At 47.8% G+C, this 21,167-nt stretch overlaps 1 protein-coding gene across 2 annotated transcripts; it reads right to left on the reverse strand.

Moving 5' to 3' along the window:
- On the reverse strand, nt 1-21,097 carry LOC144947612 (uncharacterized). Of its 2 annotated transcripts, none has more exons than XM_078876819.1 (6): nt 20,830-21,097; nt 9,819-10,481; nt 9,021-9,161; nt 8,567-8,716; nt 6,761-7,162; nt 1-5,588 (listed from the first exon to the last, which is right to left on the reverse strand). In XM_078876819.1, exons 2-6 carry the CDS (start codon nt 10,429-10,431, stop codon nt 4,918-4,920), a joined length of 1,977 nt encoding a protein of 658 aa, XP_078732945.1. In that variant the 5' UTR covers nt 10,432-10,481; nt 20,830-21,097; the 3' UTR covers nt 1-4,917. The 2 variants fall into 2 exon arrangements, with proteins under 2 accessions (XP_078732945.1, XP_078732946.1); XM_078876820.1 differs by lacking the exon at nt 20,830-21,097 and adding an exon at nt 13,743-13,762.
- Between the last annotated feature and the right edge of the window lie 70 nt (nt 21,098-21,167).

Consider the following 21,167-nt stretch of genomic DNA (forward strand, 5'->3'; position numbering starts at 1 on the left):
TCGTGTTTGTAACATATTTATTATAACTTATAAAGCAGGCCGATTAGAAATAACTTGAAGACAGAACAGCCACCAAGAAGGCAGCTTGCATGACTGCGAGCACGCGTCGTCCGCTTGCTTTGAAAGAGAAAAATAAAATAAAATGATAATCACATGACCGAGTTCTAAAATGCGCTCGCTTACAAACAGGAGTAACTTATCCAGACATTATAATAAAACATTTTGCTTCTAGCGATAATGCGGAAAACTTTTTGATTACTTATCTTAAAATGACTTAAGCCAAAACGCAACCTGCGGCATTTTACACGTAACTCTATAGATACTGATGAGGAACAGTTATCAACCAATGGAAAACGCACATTAACCAAACGCATGGCGATGTGTTTACTATAAAACAAACGAACCCGTGGCATCGCAGTCATTGTAAGTCCACACGCCAAACAACAAAGCAGTAGGATGCACTCTAAATGTAAGCGTCTCTTTCATTTTAACCCGGGCACCTCTCAACTTTCTATACTCGAGAAATCTTGTGATTCAGTAGGGGCGTCATCAAGTCACATGCCACGGCCATGAGACTTGAGCACAAGAAATAGTTCTGGGTCAAACAAACTTTTTTTTCTTGTCTATCCAATGCACCACACGTTCAATTTAATTCCTCCTCGCAATGAGTCATGAACCCCACCACTGCCCGTTAAATCTTGCCGCAATCTATTTTAAAAATAAACTCACTATGTTCATCATTTAACGCTGCCTTCAAAGTTAAAAAAACATAAGACGGACATGTTGGGCAGTGCCTCTTCTTTTTTATGTGGGTGGTTGAAACGTTTTCTAGTTGAGGCAGTAACCATGGCAAACACGGGACAGCTTTTTTTTATTTAAAATAAATGTGCGTTTGTGCACCAATAGCAACGCAGTTGCTTGTTTTTGCTGTCTTGAGTTTTTTTTATCAATGCTTGTTTGACATTTTTTCGTAAGAATTTAATAAATGTATGCGACAATTTCATTTCGCATACGACAAACCAAGATCCTCCAAAACTCAACGTAGGATGGTTCTCATCTGCATCAACAGTCAGGAGTCGGTGGCTGAAATTACACATTTCTATCGTGGGTAACCCAGTCTGAAAGTTACTCTCCATTCCTCACATAAAAGCCACCGCTGCTCAATGTTTTTTTTTTATTATCAATATCGAAGTAGTGATGACAATAATGACGGGTCAATTTCACCTCTCCATCGTTATTTGAACTCGCGACCTTTACAACTGTGGGCTGAACGCTTGGATCACGGGAACGCCCACAACCGCCGCAGATATTGACCCCACGACCTTGGAACACTCGAGACTCGAACCGGCGGAGGGAGAAACGCTCCCATACAAATCACGGCGCACACTCGCACGCGCCGCGCCCCGCTCGCGATAATTTAGCTCGCGAATCCCCAAACGGCAACGCAACGGTAATAAATTACACAAGAAAAAATCATAAAATTCTTCTTTATGAATTTTAGCGCTTACAATTGGAAAGAGTAAAAGCCTAAAAAACGATGCAGTAGTACTCGGACAAAACCCGTCCTGATTGCCGCTGCTGCCGCCGCCACCAATCTCCCAACCCCTTCCAACGCCTTGGCGATTCTCCTGGGATGCGAGGGAAGGGGGGGGCTGTGCCCCGCCTGTGTGCCCCCCATTCAGAGGCAACTCCTCAGGGTGGCTTGGAAGGCACTCAGCCAATGCCGTTGATGCCACCATCACTTCTGTTCCTTCTGCCAGATCCCACAGCAATTTGCATTTGACCTCCAAGGACTGCTCTTAGTATCATCCAATTCATATATTTTTTTCACTGAGTGGAGGAGTGGACATATAAGGTGCCCGCCCCCCACCCTCATGGTGTTCCATGTTCATCGTATCCTAAAATCAACACTGCTCCCACGCTGGCATCATAACATATTTGCTTGTTAAACACTGCAACGCTTACCGGTATCGCATTCCTCATGAATTTCTTACGAGATCTGTATACGTCGACAGCAATGACCACGACCATCAGTAACACAAATCCCAATAGGCGGAACCTGCCCACTTCGAACACATGCCACAGCAGTCACGCCGCTGATTAGACAAACCCTCGCTAATAAACACATTTAAATGTTGACTGAAATCTTTCGTGACTGCAGGAATTCATATTCTTTTGAGTCTTTTGGTAAAATCACGTAGATCGATCGTCATCAGGAGGAAAGCTGCCAAGTCTGCCTCAGTAGCTTTCCCCCTATGTTTTCCTCCTGATGACGATCGCTTGTGTTGTGATCGAAACGTCGTGGTTTTTGTTCATTTTTTTTTTATTAATTTCAACCTATCTACGTGACTTTACCGAAAAACCCAAAGAATATGAACACATTTAATTGATTAAACCAGCAGCCTAAGTCTTTGCTATTTATTTAGCAGGAGGGTCTTGCATTTGGATGCTCGGCAAACTGCTTTGCGTGCAATTTGCATCGCGATGAGGAAAACTAAAAAAAAACATGGAGTGTTCCTAGAAAACCCACACACAAAAAGGGGGGGGATAATATAGCGCTCAAAAGCCCATACGTATAAACTTAACCGCTACCAACTTGCACGAAACTCTCACCCAGTGTCTGTCCCATAGCTCCAGAGATTGAGGACTCTCTCACGATGAGCTCCAGGCGCTTGAAAAACGATTACGTACCACGACAGGCGTGGCTCGGGGTGAGACAGTCGCCGCGTTTCCATGGCACATTTGGAACCGGGCTGGCTCTGAGCTCGCACCGGGATGGGCCACCACATACCCCATAGCAACCTGGAGTTAGCTGCAACCAATCCCATCGAGGTCCAACAGCCAGGCGTTCCGGATACCTTAACTCTCTCCCGTTCCGCTGATGTACATGTACATCATCGGTTTTTATTCCGATAACGTTTTGATGATGTACGTCATCGGAACGGAACCAGAAGTAAAAGTAACTTGACTGGTAACTTGACTACCAGAAGGCGTGCCACAGTTTGGCACCAGCTATCGCAGAGTGTGGTCGTGTCACTACAGTTCTCTGCTGTGGTATTTAAAAACAGTGGCGCTACACTTCTCAAAATAAATTTCACTCGGATAGCTTATGCGTGCCGAGATTCAGTGGTGAACGAGACCCACCTTGCAACTTGCCGTCGTCTCGGAACACAAAAGGGGTTAAATAAAAATATCTGCGTTCGACGACCCCTGACCCAGCTGTGATGTCACGAGGTCACCGGCAAAGTGAGATGCGCTTCGCTAAATCTCTCGCCAAGTTTGAACTTATCCTGCACTCCAGGGGTAGTCGTCGACAGTGAATCCGAGTGGACGATGTTCAGGACCTCGATTGTGGATGTAGTTGCGAAAAGCTGTGGCCTGCCATTGCGGCAACCCTAGGACTCGCTGGTGGACACCTGAGGGAAGCTGTCAAGTTGAAGGTTTTCCCTGTCGCCCGACTCATCATGCTGCCACAACCCTTACCAGGACAAGAGGATTGAGAAACGAACGAACAAAAAAAACCTATCTTAACAAACGTCGACGTTTAAGCTCCGATAAAAGCCTTGTAAATGTTTTTGGGACCATCACTTTTCAACCACGACCACACGACTTTGATGTTAACTCGAGGTCACGCTCGGTACTCATTGCAACGTTGAGTCGACCTAGGGGAGGCCCACGACTAGTTCAAATATTTTCCACTTGTTATTGGTTATGAGTGGGAATTTAACGGGTTCATAGCGCAGTGCGCAAACTACTACACTACCGCTCCCCACATACACACACACACCCGTACATACACACATTGACAAGCATACATACAAACGCGCAATGCAGACAAATAGTTACACGAAAAATTATGCACACCCATAAAACAGACAATCTCCACCTCCATAGACTGTACATAGACTGTTAGGGCAAGTGTTGTTAGCAAGCACTTATTAAGGCCAAACACGAAATTCAGTGGGTGTGGCCAGTTCTTTGCCTAGCCACCTTTGTCTCCCCCATGCAGATGTTTACCCACTATACCAGGTACGAACTCAAGGCCGAGTCAGCCTACGAGAGGCTCAGAACCGGTTCAGATGTCACTCCCTACTGATGTTAGCCAAGGCCGGGAATCGAACTTAGGTGGCCTGGTTTCATAGCGTGGCGCGCTAACCACTGCTCCACCGCTCCCCCCAACACATGTGAAGACTCAAATACACACGGACACGTGTTACCAAGCAGAGCAGCACTCCTTACCACCCCATCCCATCGTGTCGCGTCTACCCTTCTCATCTCCACACACTGGCGTCAAGCCCGCCGCATTGACCACGAGGTCAACGGTGCGAGGCTCGCCGTCCGTCGGTTTAGTTCTCCTACGCGCTGTCTGTTCGTCTGTCCATAGTTCCATCCGCCCGTGTATCTGTGCAATCATCTCTTCACCTACCCACCCGCCTGCCCATCTGCCTGTCTGGCCATTAACTTATTTATCCGCGTCAGTCCACATGCAACCAGGCGTCTTTATCTTTCCTTTGCACAATCTGTATATCCATCTGTCTGCTTATATTTCTCCTGTCCATCTCTGTACCTGTCTATCCACTTTGTAGTCTGTCTGTCAGTCTATTTGTCTGCCCATGCATATGTCCATCTGTTCGTCAGCGGTGTCTGTCCCTCCATTCCACCATCTGCCTGTTCATCTTTCTACCCATGTATTTGTCCTGCCATCCTTTCACCTACCCATCCATTTGGCTGTTCATCATTCTGCCTATGTGCTCATATGCTCCTCCATCAGTCTGTCTGTCGGTCCGTCAGTCCGCCCACACATCTCTTGTCGTTTCTCCACTCAACCCTCCCCCACTCCATCCCTCAAGTACGGAGACGATTCCCGAACTTCTCTCCGTTTAAAGCGGCCGGCTCGATCGGGCGCCGGCGTCACCGTCACGTGAGCTGCAGCCCCGGCGGCACTGGCTCCACCGACACTCCGCTGCCGCCGCCAACGCCGCCGCCGCCGCTGTGCCGGTGGTGCCGCACCGTACGCTTGTGCCGCTCTAGGATCCACGCCTGCGAGAAGCGGCGCCCGCAGTCGGCGCAGGCGAAGGGCCGCTCGCCCGTGTGGGAGCGCGCGTGACGCGCCAGCAGCCACGCCTGCGTGTAGCGCTTGCCGCACATGTCGCAGTGGAAAGGTCGCTCGGCGCTGTGCTCGCGCCGCTGGTGCACGCGACGAAGCGTGGCGCTCGCGAAGCACCGCCCGCACTCCACGCACACGAACGACGTGCGTGCCGCCGCCGGACCTCCCGCCGCCGGCGGGGGCTGCGTCACCGATCCCGGATCCTGAGCGCCGCCCAGCCCGTCCTGCCGGCGCGGCGGCGCTTTTGGCAACGGCTGGCAAGCGCCGCCGTTGAGCCCCGACGACGACGGGGGCGGGGCGGCACCGTCCATCTGGCCGCAGCCGAGGCTGTAGATGGACGGCTTGGGTGGCAGCAGCGTCGCCTCGGTGCAGAAGCCGACCACGTTTATGGGGTGGAAGGCGTACGCCTCGTCCGGGAAACAGTTCCTCGTGAAGACGCTGCTGACGCCGCCGATGCCACCGACATTACCGCGTTTGTCACCTGCGGTGGTCGGGAAGGGGGGGGCAGAGAGAGGGGGAGGAGAGAGCCTTTTTTTCTTAACAAGTGAACACCCAGTCAACAGTGCGCTTAACACCGCCCGTCGCATGGTTCGCATGTTGGCTGTTTGCGGCATTTCCAACGGCGGTGCTTTCGAGATCCCGTGTCCACGGTTACATTTAGAATGCATCCTTTTTCTGTAACTAACGCGACAAGCACCAGAAAATCGAAACCTCGCGCAAAACATCGCCAAAACCGGGAGCCGGAGCGGGGCTCACACGCCGCGTCTTCACAACAAGGAAAGAACGACGCGGCGCTTGTCCACGTGCCGATCGGAGATGGGTACCATGTCACACACTTAAGAGATTATGCCGCCACCCCGGCCTGACACTGGGCTCACTCCATCTGGAAGTGCATTATCACTCGAAGTGACATCACGGGAAGTGGCACCTGCTTGTCATCATCCATCGTTTCAGTAGGTGCGATGGTGCGAGGCTTCGGGCACTAATGAGTGGATCGTCGGCACAAACAGGCGACACTTTGCACAAATTCACATTGTGTCTCTTTGCATCACTGTAACACTCAAACATTTCGGACCTGGCTCGGCTTAACATGGCCTTGTTCAGTAACACATCAGAAGAGAGGTAATAAAGACCACTGCCTGTGACATCGTTTCCTGCGACGTGACTTCACACAGCATCACTTCCTGATCGAACGTGCACGCAGGCACGCGGCCGGGGGAATCGTGGCGTCTTCATGACAGCCTGGTGCTCTAAGAATGGCCCCAATACCAAATGTACCAATTATCGTCGTTGGTATCATCATCATCACCGTGACAGGAACACCACCGACCGGCGCGTCCACAACAACCAAGCTGCAACCGCTCCGCCACGGTCAGAACAGCGCCACCCATGGCTGCACGGGAGCGGTGGCGGTGACCCGACCCAGCGCGTGCGCCAGCGAGCGCCGATGCCGCGCCAGGCTGCCCGACTGCGAGAAGCGCACGCCGCAGGGCGCGCAAGCGAAGGGCCTCTCGCCCGTATGCGTGCGCGCGTGACGCCGCAGGTCCGACGTCTGCGCAAAGCCCCTGCCGCAGTCGGCACAAGCGTGGAGGAGGGGGGGGCGGTGGCGGTGGCCTCCGACCCCCTGTGCGGCGCGGATAAACCGCCCGTCACCTGTCTGCACCAGCTCCGTGCCGGGCGGCGGGGCATCGCCGGCGCCGTGGATCGCCCCCGTGTCCTCGCCCGGGCCGAGGGGGTGGTACGACGCCGCTGCCGCCGTCGCTGCCGCGTGCTCGTGATGGTGGTGGTGATGCACGTGCCCGTACGGACCCTCGCCGCTCCTCGCGAGCAGTCGGGATGGCTCGGCCGAGGCCGGGTGGTGGTGGTGGTGATGCCAGTCGGTGGTGAGCGGTGGTACTGGCGGTGGCGGTGGCTGCTGCGGTGGCTGCTGCGGAGGCTGCTGCGGTGGCTGCTGCTGCGGAGGCTGCGGCGGCGGAGGTGGCGTGGGGCCATGAGAGGAGTGGCGGCTCGGTCTGGGGCTGCCGCGGAGGGAGTTGCGACGCTGCCGGTCGCTTTCTTCGGGCGGAAAGCGAAAGGAATTGGGAATTAAGAGATGAACACACGTAATGCCCTTGCAGCGCGACAACACCAGGACCAAGAGCGGAGTTGATGTTCTTAAGCCCAAGAACAAATGAGCCGTAATGCACTCAATCTCGTCACATCACCGAAGTTAAGCAGGCTTTTAACCTGGATAGAGCATGGTTGGGTGACCACCACGCACAGATTTAAATTGACCTCAGATCCCTCGGTTCAAAGTGCATTTCATCAACCACTGCTTTAACAATGGTCGATGAGCAGATTGAATTGATCTTAATTTGATATTCACAACAATGTCACTCATCTACCCAGGAAAAAGTGTCACTAAGTCTAAAATATATATTATTAAAGCAGGGTCAAATCTTGACTTAAAGCTTTCTGGACTGTAGGAATTCATACTCTTTGGGTCTTTCGGTAAAGTCACGTAGGTAGAAAAATAATAAAAAATCACGACGTTTCGATCGCAACACGAGCAATCGTCTTCAGGTGACAAAATAAGCTGTGATTTCTTCATTATTTTTCCATCTACGTGGCTTTACCGAAAGACCCAAAGAGTATAATAAAGCAGGGACCTGCATTGCCACGTTTTGCTAACTCACAAGACAGGAGAGCACCCAGAGAAAACCCTCAGATGTTCTAACAACAAGGTCTGGTCATGCTCTTGAAAGTTAATTGAAAGTAACTTTCTGCTTAGACGAATATTCAAACTCATAACAGACATCCCAGGACACACAGTGCAGATATGTACGTACAATATAATAGCTACTAGCATTGAGTCTTTACATCTGTGCTTTAAAGATTCAACATTGGCCAGCACATGTTCATGCATTTAAAATGTCGCATATTTATATAACCCCAAAGAACAAGCATCTCCAATCCTGTAGTTAAGCACCTGGGCTGTGTTCCGGACTGTCCAAATTGAGTTACAAGTTTCGTTTGAGAAGTATAAACTTTTGTATATTTGTCTCTTTCCCAAAATATATCCAGATTGTACCATCGGCATCTCAACACGAGATGAAGAATCCGTTCGGATCTCCTGAAAGAGCAGCGCAGCCCACTGCGTTGGAGAACAGCCCACTGAAGCGGATATTACAGAGCTACCTCCGAGATCCCTTCAAGCGATATCGGGTCCACACAGGATGGAGGTAAGAGTAAGTTCAACACATGATAGTCGAACTGATACAAGTTTCTCACGACTGGCATGTAGGCAAATTAAGCGGTGGCCGTGCCAAGGCTATGAAATCACGACTCTTGAGAAGCCAGTTTTATCACAGGGGCTGCAACCTGGATTCAAACCTAAGGTCTCAACGGTGCCTGGATACTAATCTACAAGGCGAGAGCCGTTGGTGTCGTTTTGCATTGCGTCTTCCTCCCGGTGCTCACCGTTGTAGAATTTCTCCGTCTTCACAGTCGTTGCCTTTTCCCAGTGGCTGCTACCACCGCCGCTGCTGCTGCTGCAACATCGCCCGCCTGTGCCCGGCACGCCATGCGTCTCCATGGCGACCACGCCCTCCCGAGCGTCGTCCGCCAAGTCTGCGGCAACGCGAGCGGAGCGACGACGGCGCGCGGTCAGCGTAATGGACGCTTACGATGAGTTCAATGGGCACCGACGTCGGTCGGCACGTGGCGAGGACGCTGCGTCACCGCGTCATCTACGCGCGTCTCGACTCGTTCATTGTGCGACACCAGAAAGCACGGCTTCCGCGGGTGAAAAACAACACTGGCACCTCTCGACCCGTGCCGGGCTTTACTCGGGCACGGCCCTGGTGCGGCTCGGTTGTACCGACCCACACGTACATCATGTGGGTCGGTACCGCAGTCACCCCGCCTCACTCACCTTCCCCACACTCCTCCACGGCTGGCGCCATCCCCTCACCCCACTCCTGCCCCATGTGCCGCCCACCGGCCTCATTCTCCGACATCTTCACCGACTCCTCGTGGTGGAACGCCTCCGCCTCAAACGACTCGGCCACCTCCACTACGGGCGCGTTCAAAACGGACACCGAGAGAAGCAAACGTCAGCCTTGCCTGGGAAATTTCACAAGTTAGAGATCGGTCCTATCGGTCTATTATTGGATAAAGAGCCCACCCAAGACACCGGACTATAAGGCTACTGTTAATAGAATCTGGTTTGTCAGTATATTAGTGGCTAGAGACCCAACAAACACTATTCTGCCAATCCAGTGTTATAAAGTCTGCCACTGTTGTCTAATAATTGCATCAGACCAGTGTGTCAGTCTGTTGCTGAGAGACCCACCCAGAGACCAATGTGCAATTATACTGTAACTACTTTAAACTATTTTCTTTATTTTACCAGGTAAGGCCCACTGAGCTCTTTTTCAGAAGCGACCTGGCCACAAATGATAGCTCAACGAAGTGGGTTATCACGTAGAAATGTATAGCAGACAAATACTCCAAACTATGTTGATTCTAAATGTGGATAGAAAATTGAGAAAAATCACCACGACCAAGGGGTAAGAAACATGCAAACTCAAAACATACAACGGTCAGGATTGAACCCACGACCTCCTCCATACCAGGAAAGGCAGTTAACATCTCGCCACCGTGGCGCCTACGGTACCATGAGCAGAGAGCAGTGTGTCGCTCTATCAGTCTGTCGTGTAAAGCATCCCACCTTCCTCCGACATGGTGGTGGTGTTGAGGTAGGGGCTGCCTCCCCCCTCGCTCGGCCCCACGGCACTGTCTCCGTGCACCAGTGAGTCCAGGCAGCGGAATCTCTGCGCCGACTGCAGCAGCTCGCGGCTCAGGGAGCTCAGCGTGGCCACGATGGCGTCAAGGACGGCGCGACTCGCCAGGACTCCTTCGCAACGGGGGGCGCACCCTCCCAACTCCTCATCATCCTCCTCCTCCTCATCACCACCGTCATCGTCCCTCGCTCGCTCCTCCTTCCCGTCGCCATCGTCTTCGCCGTCTCCGGACAGCGGCCCCCGGCTGCGGCGGCGGCCTCGTCGGCGCTGGCGCCACCACCACCGCTGTCGCTGCCGTGGCGCCAACGCGCGCACGAGACGGCGCAGCACGGCATAGAAGGCGAAGGGCAGGCGGTCGCGGGCGGCGCCCAGCAGCTCGGCCGTCACCTGCGCGTCCTCGGCGCACGCCAGCAGCTCCTCGTAGTCGCTGATGCCCAGCTCGCGCTCCATGGCGTCGGCGAACGTGGGCTTCATGCCGCGCGTCGCCAGCCACGCCGGGAAGTCCCCGCGCGGGTCCGGCTCTGCCACGGCGCACGCCATCGCTGCAACGTCGCGGTTCGGTTCGCTGGTTCGTTAATTAACGACGATGCCTGCAAAGAGAGTGACAGTGGGTCGTCCCCAGTCAATGTCGCCACACAACTGGGGCAGAATTTCTTCCTTTGTACGGCAACAGTGAGTCTGTCCATTTTTAAGTTTTTTTCATAAATCTGACCATCCAACCAGATTAAATTTCACCAGGAGGGAGAAACAATGCATAGCTGTCCGATGTGTTTTCGGGTTGCACCGTGTGTTGCTTGGTATAATCCACTGCACATGCTGTTAACTTCTTTAGTAACTGCCTTTAGTTCGGCAAGGCTTACCTGGGTTATCTCAAAGACCAAACATAGTGAGGTCTGAACCGAATTCGGTTCCCAAAGATGCTCCCAGCACAAGCAGCTTAATGCTGGACGTCGTGCTGAACTATACGTAGTAGAAACTGCAAACACATCGAAAACCTACTTGGTAAAACCCATTAAGATAAGTATGAACCGTGATCTTGTTTACAAGTATGATCTGGGGTTAAACAAAATAACAAATATCGTGACATCAAATAAGTGAAATAACAAATACATTCCAACTGCGCCATCGGTGATGTGCTGTAACAATACGAACAATAAGACTAAGTCGGTGATCTCTGAAGGCATGTTCCTTAGCAACTGCTGCCATAGCGCGTTGTTATGGCAATGTGAATTACCCATCATAGCTAAGGTCCCGTGACCTTAGACATATATGCCTTATGTAATATATATAGCCTCATCACTGGCTGTGTTGTTGAATGTCTCATTTCTCTGAAGGCAAATAAATGTTTGCTCTTCCATATCATTTAAATGCTAAATCTTCTAATAAAGCATCACATGATCACGAGAGGATTACACTACCAATTGAAACTCTCACAGAGAGCATTAAATAATGACCCGAGGAAGACAATGTCACATACTTCTGAAGTTATTTTCAATTGCCTCATCCATACTGCTTGGCACACCTCCCATGCCCTGCTCATCACGTGGCAATGACACAAACAATTATTACATCCTCAGAGCCACAAGGAATAGCCACCAATGCTTGTGCAAGCATTTTCAACTTATAAAAAAAATTACTTATTTACCAAGGGTATAAAGCCAACACCGATTACACCATATATTTTTAGCAATGGGTGGAAACCAGAGAACCCTGCGGAAATGCATGCAGAACAGGAGGAGGACATACAAACTCCACTCGCTGACACAAATACAAAGATCCCCCAAATAGCCTTAACAGTCTTTTGGAGCAAGTGCTGTTAGCAAGCACCTATGAAGGCCGGCACAGCACACAAGGGGTGGGGTGGCAACAAACGCACACAATCACTTGCACGCACACTCTTGAGATCATACACTCTTCCCACAGAAAGGTTCCCGAGTTAGAAATCGAACCCAGGTCCTGCTTGCTGAGGCACAAGTGTTGATGCTGCGCCTCCCTGCCACCCAACTTGAGAACTTATTAAACTTGTCATTTAACTTATTAAACTTGAGAACCCGAATTTATCGCAGGTTACGTCCGTCATTAAACACAACAAATATAAATGTCTCTCATATACATGTACATTACAGGCCTCTTGTCATTCCACTGCTGAATGCGATCCTCCCGGTGCCATGTTGGCTGAGGGTTACTTGACCAATTAATTCACCACGCTGGTCAGTGTGGGATAAAGGCGGTCAGTATAGATATGGAAAAGTAAATCACTGCAGCCATTTGAATGTATCTGCACTTCTCACACCTGAGCGCCACAGCAGTCTAAAACAACTGTTTTAGGCATGGAGACTGACCATTAAGGCACGATTCACATCTGTGAAAACGACTGGACATCAGTGAAAAATAGCTCTAAAGATCAGCAGGTTACTCCGAGTATATATACAAATTCTGATTCATGTAAACTCTAACGTAGTAGCATTTTGATTTAAAGCTTTCATGACTGCAGGGATTCATATTCTTGGTTCTTTCGGTAAAGTCACGTATAAGGGAAACAATAAATAATAAAAATATAAAAAATAAAATTCTCATGACATTTCGACTGCAACACAAGAAATCATCATCAGGTTATGAAAAACACAGCAATCATCATCCTGATGATTATCCTGATGATTGCTTGTGTTGCAGTCGAAACGTCGTGAGAATTTTATTGTTTATTTTTATTTTATTGTTTCCCTTCGACGTGACTTTACCGAAATAACCAAAAATATAACGTAGTAGCAATTGTGTAATCGGGGCGAGGCCAAGTCACACATCACATGTATACATTGTTTATATTCCATTGAGTTCTGGTAAGGTCACATTATTTTGTCGGCATCCCAGTACATTCCCTAATCAGACGCAACTTGTTTATTTATCACGCATCCGTCCGAGTGAATTCCATACTCCATTGGGCGACGAACGCTCCTCAAGTAAAAGAAATAAAAACACAACCCTTTGAACACTGCAAGCTTCTCATTTACCGACCCTAGTGACAATTACGCTGGAGATGACGGTGATAAATGATAGATCTGCGTCTGATGATGCTGGTGATGGCGACTTGAATATGATGATGAAGATGGTGCGAACTTCTTTCGCACCGTACGCAGCCAACCGTGCTAATCGGAGGTGCAGGGGACGACTTTTGAGAGGCGTTTCGTTGATAATCGTGAGGAATAAAATTGCGATAACGGTGACGTCGTCAAGGATAATAGTACTGACGACGATAATGGTGGCGTTCTTGGTAATTATGGTAATGGTGCTGAACGTGGTTAAGGACATGACCTGATAACAATCGTGGTGACTACGACTGATCATGCCGATGACGACGGTGGTGGTGGTGACGAACACGAAGGTAATGTAATGATCATAATAGTAACGGAAATAACGATAATTATTATATAACGGTGTTAACGATGGTGGTGATGTGTAATGATGGTCGCGGCTTTTGGGTCACAATTACGACGGCGAGTCTCTAGTTGTAAGGACTGCAACGCCCGCGACAATGCGACCGCTTCGTGCCGCGTCACATTACACAATCACAAAGGGAGGAACACTTAAAAAAAATCGGCGTTTGCGGAGCCCTTTGAAGAATTCATTTCCAGAGCCCGACAACCCAGGCCCCGACAGAGGCCCCCCTCAATAAACCACCTCCATGTATTTCAACGCCTCCCCCCCCCCCCAGCGACAAGCAACACCGCACGCATCTATCCCAACCCTGGCACGTGTCGCACACACTTCGTTACAAACGTTTGGCTCTAACCGTGCACGTTTAGTGCAAGAGAGTTTGGGAGTAACATGAAAAACTCGACCGTCCGCTCCGCTACCTTTTATGCAGCTGCTCCCGCATGCTGTGACCCCACGCCCCCCCCAGCCCCACCCGGACCAATCAGAGCGCCGCTTGCTCGGCGACCAATGGCGAGCGACGTCATTGGCCGGCCAAACAGGCGCGAGATTTTTTTTGTTTGTTACTGAGCCTGGTGGTCAAAGATCCCATGACGTCATTGGCGGCGAAATATGCAATGACGTCATGTCACCATTCCTTGCAATGTTAATTTAAATGCGATGGGATATTTTTTGTTGTTGCCAGTATCAAAGTATGAACAATCAGAGTAGGTATTCTTGGTTCTTTCGGTTAAGTCACATAGAAGGTAAATTAAAAAAAACATATTGCTGTGGATTTCACACTTGATGATGATTACTTGTGCTGCAGTCGAAACGTCGTGATAATTTTTATTGTTTTATATATTTTTTATTTTATTATTTCCCTTCCCTTCTACGTGACTTTACCAAAAGAACCAAGAATATAAATCCCTGCAGTCACGAAAGTAGGTGTTTACCCCTTTCTGGCAATAAAACGGCAGGTGTTAAGATGTTCGAACACCAAATAGAAATCTTTTGAACGGAATCATGCACTGCGTTAACCACACACACGTACTTGTGGTAAACATACAAACATGCTCTGATAACACTATGTAACACAATGTTTGTTCCTGGGTAGTAAGTGTCATTTTCTAATTGCTTACGCTTCAAAAATAGAGAAAATCTATATTATTCCCCACAAACTTTCCTTTTGTGACCAGGACTTTATGTGAGGGAAAGACACAAATCCACACCGCGTTTTCTCATTGAAAATAGGTACATTTCAAAATATCACTGTCCTGGTCACAAAAGCAAAGTTTGTGGGGAATAGCCATTTTCTTTACTTTTGAGGCATAAGTAATTAGGAAACAACACTTACTACCCAGGAACAATTTTTTTTTGTTAGTGTTATTAATAGGGTGGATTATTAACTCTAGATTTGAAGCTTTCGTGACTGCAAGGAATCATCTTCTTAGGTTTTTTCGGTAAAGTCACGTAGGTAAAACATCAAAATGAATGAAAATAAAATAAAATCAAAAATCACGACGTTTCGGAGGCAACACAAGTCTCCGTCATCAGGTGGGACCGTCACAGCCAGATTAGCTGCATCAAGTGAGGCAATGATTCAAGATGTAATCCCTTAAAAGCGAGTTGAGGGGGGGAGGAGAGGGAGGGGGGAGCTCATCAGACTATGGTAGCCAATGAATGGAACGTATCGGGAGGGAGGGGGGGCGAGGCCAAAAGGGTGGGCGACGGCGTGCAAGCGATTGTGCGCAAGCGGCTAATTACTGCACACGCCAACACAATGGAGCGATTATGCGCAAGCGGCCAACTGCCGCACACGCCAACACAATGGGCAGAGAGGGGGAGGGAAGCTCTAATACACATGATAGACAAAAGAACGAAAATGCCCATGTTAATACCAATGCTGGCTGAACAATGAAGAGAGTACTGTTAAAAAATAACTGGGGATGTTAACACTCGGTAAAGTAAAGTAAAATAGTGCCTGTCAGATAAGATGGTCCAAAAAATTGTAATTAAGTCTTTTTTGCGTGGTTGATAACATCTTTCCAATGATTACTAAGTTTGTACCCATCATCACGGTTGAAATTATGTCTGTGTTTGTATATTTGTATGGCTTCGTGTACAAACCTTTGATGGTAGCCGGGAGGTTTGCAGAGAACCTTGGTCTCGGAAAAGACAATTTCATGAGAGCCCACCGAGTTGTAGCAATGATCGGCAACGGCAGAAGAATCAGTTCTGCCGTGTTTCAGATCTGACTTGTGCTCGCGGACACGATCAGAAACATGACGTTTCGTTTCTCCAATGTAGCAATCACCACAAATGCAACTCAATTTGTAGACTCCAGGATACTGTAAGTCAGGAACGACATCCTTCACAGATGGAATCAGATCACGGATTTTATGCACTGTACTGAATCGGACTTGGATCTTATGTTTGTTTAGAATTTTGGAGATATTTTTGGTCACGCCAGCTATGTATGGTAACGTGATGGTTTTGGTCGGAGTTTCATGTGGCTGTTTCTGTGTGGTGGGAGAGACAGCTTGGCTGACTCTGACCGTACTATCAGCCAAGCTGTCTCTCCCACCACACAGAAACAGCCACATGAAACTCCGACCAAAACCATCACGTTACCATACATAGCTGGCGTGACCAAAAAGATCTCCAAAATTCTAAACAAACATAAGATCCAAGTCCGATTCAGTACAGTGCATAAAATCCGTGATCTGATTCCATCTGTGAAGGATGTCGTTCCTGACTTACAGTATCCTGGAGTCTACAAATTGAGTTGCATTTGTGGTGATTGCTACATTGGAGAAACGAAACGTCATGTTTCTGATCGTGTCCGCGAGCACAAGTCAGATCTGAAACACGGCAGAACTGATTCTTCTGCCGTTGCCGATCATTGCACAACTCGGTGGGCTCTCATGAAATTGTCTTTTCCGAGACCAAGGTTCTCTGCAAACCTCCCGGCTACCATCAAAGGTTTGTACACGAAGCCATACAAATATACAAACACAGACATAATTTCAACCGTGATGATGGGTACAAACTTAGTAATCATTGGAAAGATGTTATCAACCACGCAAAAAAGACTTAATTACAATTTTTTGGACCATCTTATCTGACAGGCACTATTTTACTTTACTTTACCGAGTGTTAACATCCCCAGTTATTTTTTAACAGTACTCTCTTCATTGTTCAGCCAGCATTGGTATTAACATGGGCATTTTCGTTCTTTTGTCTATCATGTGTATTAGAGCTTCCCTCCCCCTCTCTGCCCATTGTGTTGGCGTGTGCGGCAGTTGGCCGCTTGCGCATAATCGCTCCATTGTGTTGGCGTGTGCAGTAATTAGCCGCTTGCGCACAATCGCTTGCACGCCGTCGCCCACCCTTTTGGCCTCGCCCCCCCTCCCTCCCGATACGTTCCATTCATTGGCTACCATAGTCTGATGAGCTCCCCCCTCCCTCTCCTCCCCCCCTCAACTCGCTTTTAAGGGATTACATCTTGAATCATTGCCTCACTTGATGCAGCTAATCTGGCTGTGACGGTCCCACCTGATGACGGAGACTTGTGTTGCCTCCGAAACGTCGTGATTTTTGATTTTATTTTATTTTCATTCATTTTGATGTTTTACCTACGTGACTTTACCGAAAAAACCTAAGAAGGTAGATTATTAACTTTGCTTTTGAGTCCTGGTCACAAAAGCAAAGTTTGTGGGGAATAATAGCCACTTTCTGTACCTTTGAGGCATAAGCAATTTGAAAATAACACGACCCAGGAACAAAAATGTTTTTGTTACACAGTGTATAATATAAAAGGCAACATTATGTAGCTGCTCACCCCGAGCTATAAATCCTCTGTGCTATTCGCCTTTTGGAGTTCTCAGGTCTGACACTTGTGAGACAAAGCCTCACAGTGTCTCTGGTGTGGACCAATCAGTTTTAAAGACAATGCCAAATATTACCAGAGCTTGTTTTTGTTTGAATGTTCACCACAAGTACGTGTGTGGTTAATTCAGTACTTGATCCCTTGCAAAAGGTTTATATTTGGTGGTTGAACATCTTAACACAACTGTTTTATTTCCAGAAAGGGGTAAAACCTATTCTTCTTGTTCAGAATGTAAATGTGTTCTTGGTTCTTTCGGTAAAGTCACGTAGAGGGAAATAATAAAATAATAAAAATAAAACATAATAAAATAATTCTCACGACGTTTCGGCCACAACGCAAGCAGCCGTCCTCAGGTGAAGACCAGGTCTGTCGGAAAGACAGACGCTGTCTTTTCCAGACAGACCTGTTCTTCACCCGAGGACGGCTGTTTGCGTTGTGGTCGTGAGAATGATTTTATTATGTTTTATTTTTATTATTTTATTATTTCCCTTCTACGTGACTTTACCGAAAGAACCAAGAAGATGAATCCCTGCAGTCACGAAAGCTTTAAATCGAAATGTAAATGTGATTTACATATACGGTGAAAAATATAATTACCGCCGTGAATTGTGCGTAGATTAGTAACAAGTAAACCCGTAAAAACAAAGTTTTTCACTATAAATCCTTTATATGCGTGGCGGCTAGAGTCTTCTCGTCCTCTGGCTTGAGATGGCTCTCACCTATGGGTCAGATGATTGTCTGCCAGTATTAAGCAATTGGTAATTAAATATTTAATTTGTTTTCCCTAAACAGTGTTAAATTTTGGAAAAAAAATTTCACGAAAATTAATTGTCACACACAACGAGTCTGTGTGGAAAATGTCAGCTCGATTGGATCACGGGAAGTGGGTTAAAAAACGAGCGAAAGATTTGCACGGTCCTAAGCAAGCAAGCGAACTTAATATAAAGGATTTAAAAATATATTCGCCTGTGGAGGACGGGGGGATCGATCCCGCGACCTTTGGCATGGGAAGCGAGGGCGCTACCAACTGCGCTAATCCGCCACGGCCTGTGGAGGGGTTACGCTCTGGGCTCCTACACTGTGACGTTCAGCCAAAGCCATGAATGAGTTGTATTTGAATAAATGTAAAATAAAAAAAATTTGCCTAAAAAGTGTAAAATTTTAGAAGAAAATTTTCACGAACATTAATTGTCTCGCACAACGAGTCTGTGTGGAAAATGTCAGCTCGATTGGATCACGGGAAGTGGGTTAAAAAACGAGCGAAAGATTTGCACGGTCCTAAGCAAGCAAGCAAGCACGCAAGCAAGCAAGCACGCAAGCAAGCAAGCAAGCGAACTTAATATAAAGGATTTAAAAATAAACCATCACATATTCGTCTATAAACACCGTGGTAAAATATGTAATAGGCGACGTTTCGGCCAAAGGCCCTTCTCTATGGTTACTGTACGTGTGTATTGTACGCTGGGGGAATATTTAACCTAAACCCCTGCGTACGTCCAATCCAAGGATAAAGTGGACATTCCATGTTCACATGGCGAGTCGCGGCATGTCCTCAATAATGCAAGACCCCCCCCCCCTTTGTCAATCCACCGATGGATGGTCGATGGGGGGGGGAGAGCTGAATGGCTCACAGGGCTGAACCAAATAAATGAAATTAAATAAATGAAATGTCTAGGACCGATTCAAATGCCACTCATTTGGTTGGAAATCGAACTCGGGTGACGGGGGGGCTCAGTGCTCTCACCACCGCTTCGCCTCGTAAATTATACCAAGTGGTGGAAATTCCATGTTCACAAGTTCAAGTTAATTTATTAGGTATAGCCCTGTGAGCAATTCGGCTCTTGAATCGGGTGCAACCGCAACAAAAAACAAAAACATGAACAAGAAAACATCTTAAAGTGAATATGTGACTAAGTGCAAACAGAAAATCCAAGAAAAGACAGCAAAATATTGCAGAAAAAACACCGTACACCAACGCTGTGTGCAAAAATCCCAGTGGGATGCAAGTCAAACAACAACAACAACCACAAGACAACTTAGATTAAGGCCATCAGTCTTACTCCGTACTACAAAAAACAAACATGGCCAAACCAATACACTTTTTGAAATCACCAAAATAAAGCCATGAAAGCAATTTAACAGTGATCATAGGAACTGACGGAATTTTCACAATAAATGACATAAACAACATGTACCACCAAACCCTGCAGCCATAGCTGGCTGCATGAGTCACTCCACAACAGCAGGAGCATCAATTGGAGTATCATAATTTTTCAATGTACCTTTAAGATCAGCACACTAAATCAAAACACAGATCATACTTTGCAGCGATCATCCGGAGCGAAACATTTTATTTTAGGCCACTGAATAGCACTGGCAGCTTTATTGGCGATAGCATACCAGACCCTTGGGGCATCAATAGCAAAGGCCCTTCCTCCAGTATATGTACGGCAATAGGGAATATGAAGGTGGTAAATGAGCGTAGACCTTAGGTCAAATTTGTTCTTTGAAACAGAGAGGAGATCCAGCAGGTAATCTGCGGATTTTTTTGTAATTACATCATGAATAAATAAGATCTGATGCACAAGCCGTCGAACATTAAGAGATGTTAAGTTTGACCCAATGTAGAGATCACCGTGGTGAGTCCTATATGGGCAGTTCAATGCAAATCTTAAGGCGGAGTGATACATTGAGTCAAGCTTCTTCAGAACAGTACTTGGGGCTGATTTATACACGATGTCACAGTAATCAGGTAGAGGCAGTATGGTAGCTTCCAAACAGAACATAGGGGGCAAGCAGTGCTTGTGTCGATACAGAAAACCAATTTTAATTTTTGTCTTTTTCCCAATATAATCAATGTGATCTTCAAAATTCAGTTTTGAATCCAGGATGACCCCAAGATACTTATAGATCTTGACTTGCTCTATTTGATCATTATTTAAGGAATGTAATTGGGGGAAAATAACTTCCCGCTTTAGTCCTGGTGAGAAGCATACCACCTTGGTTTTGCAGGGTTTAGGACCTGGTCTTCACCTGAGGACGGCTGCTTGCGTTGTGGCCGAAACGTCGTGAGAATTATTTTATTGTTATTATTTTATTATTTCCATTCTACGTGACTTTACCGAAAGAACCAAGAAGATGAATCCCTGCAGTCACGAAAGCTTTAAATCGAGATTTAGGACTAGTTTAAGAGCAACTAGCTGATGTTCTAGTTTGTTTAAATCACTCTGGAGCTTAGCAATCACGTCATCCGGAGAGCGACCAGCAGTAATCAGTACCGTGTCATCTGCAAATAGATTTACCCTGGAACATGACTGATCGCAGTACAACTTTGCCCTCGATTATCAATCAAATAACTCGTGTCCACGTAGAGTTTATGAGAATGTCCACACTAAATGTTGAACGTCCCGGTCTAATTAGTCCAGTGTCTGTGGTGTAGGCCAATCAGTTTAACATTTCGTCTTTCATGACGAGTAATTATTACATCATCACTTCTGAAGTAGCATCCTAATTCCACAGTATAAATTGGTGCCTCGTTACAAATCGCGAGAGGTGACGGCTTGTGAAGAGGGGAGGGGGGGGGCTTCATCCAGCAGTGGATGGACCACGACCTGACGACGGATTTAACGAGCCCTTACCGTGTGCCGATGACGATGTCAACGATGGAGTGCCCGTGATTACAACAACAACAACAGATGGAGTCAAATAAGTTGGTGGCCAGTAACCGACGACGACGGCGGCGGCGGCGACGACGTCTGGAGCTGGTGAAGTGGGAACGCCGTCGAAAGTCCTCGAGAGAGTCGAGACAACATCGCCGCCATCTTACGTAGGGAGAGAGAGGGGGGGGGTCACTCGATGGCGCGGGACGTCACCGGATAACGGCAACGAAGCGGCGCCTTCGGTAGCCCCCCCACTGAAATCCAACCCTCACGTAAGATGGCCGCCGAATTTCACCCGCCCCCCCGCCGGGATTCAT

Source organism: Lampetra fluviatilis, chromosome 46 (genome assembly GCF_964198595.1).
Source record: "Lampetra fluviatilis chromosome 46, kcLamFluv1.1, whole genome shotgun sequence".
NCBI classification, from domain to species: Eukaryota; Metazoa; Chordata; class Hyperoartia; order Petromyzontiformes; family Petromyzontidae; genus Lampetra; species Lampetra fluviatilis.

What these genes read in the sequence shown, in the direction of transcription:
- LOC144947612 (XM_078876819.1), bottom strand. Translation starts at nt 10,431, where the DNA reads ATGGCGTGCGCCGTGGCAGAGCCGGACCCGCGCGGGGACTTCCCGGCG. An exon ending in CACCACCATGTCGGAGGAAG is followed by an intron (nt 9,162 to 9,818) that starts GTGGGATGCTTT and finishes ACGCGCCCGTAG; the next exon opens with TGGAGGTGGCCGAGTCGTTT. An exon ending in CGTGGAGGAGTGTGGGGAAG is followed by an intron (nt 8,717 to 9,020) that starts GTGAGTGAGGCG and finishes GCGTTGCCGCAG; the next exon opens with ACTTGGCGGACGACGCTCGG.